This window comes from Idiotropiscis lumnitzeri, chromosome 14, assembly GCF_059441095.1.
Source record: "Idiotropiscis lumnitzeri isolate Australia: NSW breed Sydney's pygmy pipehorse chromosome 14, RoL_Ilum_1.0, whole genome shotgun sequence".
In the NCBI taxonomy this organism is placed as follows: Eukaryota; Metazoa; Chordata; class Actinopteri; order Syngnathiformes; family Syngnathidae; genus Idiotropiscis; species Idiotropiscis lumnitzeri.
Window position 1 is genome coordinate 656,238 of NC_142404.1, and position 2,334 is coordinate 658,571.

The window sequence follows — 2,334 nt, forward strand, 5'->3', positions numbered from 1 at the left end:
ACAATTAATACAACAGTGTTCAAACAGCTTTAGGATTTTTTCATAATTATTTTTAATTAATATCATCTTCAATTTTCTGTACTGCTTATCTTCACAACCGTTTAAAAAAAAAAAAAAGGCCACCATGCTGCAAATTTCACTCTCTGCCTTTGTTCTCACTTCCCTGCTTCATTTCCCTTGTTCCTGCCAAGCCCCGTGCACATCTTTGCACGTGACTGAAACAGCCAATCAGATAATTTCCCACCAAAGCCTATCGCAAAATTGGATTGCTTCTGTCCCCACACAGCTCCGAAGCATTTTCATTTATAGCATATGTCACATCACCCTTTTTCTCAGTTAATCTCATTAACAATTCATCCTGAAATAATCTGGAACAGCGGTTGTCACAAAACATCAATTTGCTACTCTGAACAGCAATCTTTCAAACTTAAATCTGATCTTTTTTCCTTTTTAATACAATTTATACATAATATACTAACCTACAAATATCATTCAACTATATATCTCAGCATTTTAGATATCTGATCATATTCCTAACTAGACAAATTGTTCCAACACTCAAACCTGAACATTTATATCACAACAAGGTTCCATTTTTCCCCTTTTTTTCAGTTTTTTTTTTCCAAAAGGCCATTGTCTGATGTTTCTTTTAAGCTCTAGGTTTAAACTGGACACCTATGCCTACAGGTTAAGTCTCATGACAGGCTTGCTGACACGTCCAGATCTCGTGATTACCGGTTGTGGCGTATGACTCTGTGTTGAGTTAGCAATTTCACTTGGTTCAGGGGGTGCTGTCTCTGGGGTGGTGACATTTGTGGATTGGAAATTATATCCTTCACCCTCAGAGGCGGCAGTTTGGACAGTCGTTGTCGATCGAGGAGATGGTCACGCTTGGAGATTGAGTCTATTTCAACGCAATACTGGTCCACTACTCACATCGACAAGGTAAGATCTTGGTGTGACAGCTTCCTTCAGGATGACTCCCGGCGTCTTCCAAGCCTTCTCGTTGTCCAATTTTGTGTAGACCTTGTCGCCTGAATGAAGGACAGGCAGGTGCCTGGCTCCATGTCTACAGATTGTAGTAAAAAGTTTGCTTAGCCTTCTCTTTAGCGTCCTTTTGTTTGACAGCCAGTCTGTGGACCATTTAGGTTGTCGGTTTGTCTCCAAAGTAGGCAGCGTTGTCTTCCTAGCCATTAGCAGTTCCACAAGGCTGGCCCCTGTAGTGGTGCATGGAGTTGACCTATAGGCCATAAGTGCCAACAATGGGTCCCTCTGCCTGAGAATCCTCTTTGCGATCTGTACTGCTCGCTCTGCGTGGCCATTAACCTGAGGGTGATGTGGGGCTGGACGTGACATGAGTAAAGTCAAGCTGTTCAGCTAATTGACGGAACTCCATGCTTGAAAACAGAGGTCCATTGTCACTCACCACCTCGTCCGAGATGCCAAATCTAGCAAAAGTTGCTTTCAGTCTTTGTATGACTTAAGAAGTGGTGGTTGTTGGCAGGTGCAGTATTTCCAGGAACCGCGAATAGTAGTCTGAGACCACAAGATAGCACATTTTTTCATGTTCAAGTCTGGCATGACTCCACCATGGTCTTGAGTTATTTAGAGAGTCCAGGCCACCATACTGACGTTTTAGCCCTTTCTCAGCACTTTGACAGACCTTGATGTCCCTCATGTATCCTTTGTAAGATCTCTGCCCTCAATTCCCTTGGAACTACAATCCTGGTTCCTCTTATTATGATTCCACTGGCTTCTGATAGCTCATTTTTCACTTTTGTGTAGTCTCTAATCAGTATCAGTACTTTCCTGCTATACTCTGGCCAGCCTGACCTGATGAATTTGGCAACCTCCTGCAGTTCACTATCAGTTGCTGTGGCCTCTCTGATGCTCGCCATCTTTGCTGGAGATGCTGGAACACTAGGCAACACTGTAGCTACATAGCAGGCCACATCTTCATGCGTGTCCGCACTGTGCATTACATGCGCTTGAGAATCACGAGAGAGTCTGCCACGATGAGGGTCTTCCCAGGCACATATTCTGCTTTTGCGTTGTACCTCAAGAGTCTCATCAATAGGCGCTGGCAGCTTACAGGAACATTGTCTCGGCTTCGGCTGTTGGCAAGTGGCACCAATGGTTTTTGGTCCGTCTCGAGCCTAAACTGATCCATGCCACAGAGGTATTCATCAAATTTTTCACATGCCCACATGCTGGCCAGGCATTCCTTCTCGATCCGCGCATAGTGTGTTTCAGCTTCTGTGAGAAACCTGGAACAGTTTGCTACTGGCTTCCATGTTTCTCCATGGAGCTGGAGGAAAACCCCTCCCAGGCCAG

General features: G+C 44.4%; 1 protein-coding gene across 1 annotated transcript in view; it reads right to left on the reverse strand.

The window, feature by feature from the left end:
• The window catches only part of wdr4 (WD repeat domain 4), a 111,625-nt gene extending 109,727 nt beyond the window's left edge, over window positions 1-1,898 (reverse strand). Inside the window, exons 1-2 of the mRNA XM_088315642.1 lie at window positions 1,664-1,898; window positions 937-1,343 (exon numbers count right to left, since the gene is read on the reverse strand). Of these exons, the coding sequence (XP_088171768.1) occupies window positions 937-1,343; window positions 1,664-1,898 (642 nt within the window). The remainder of the gene's footprint in view (window positions 1-936; window positions 1,344-1,663) is intronic.
• Between the last annotated feature and the right edge of the window lie 436 nt (window positions 1,899-2,334).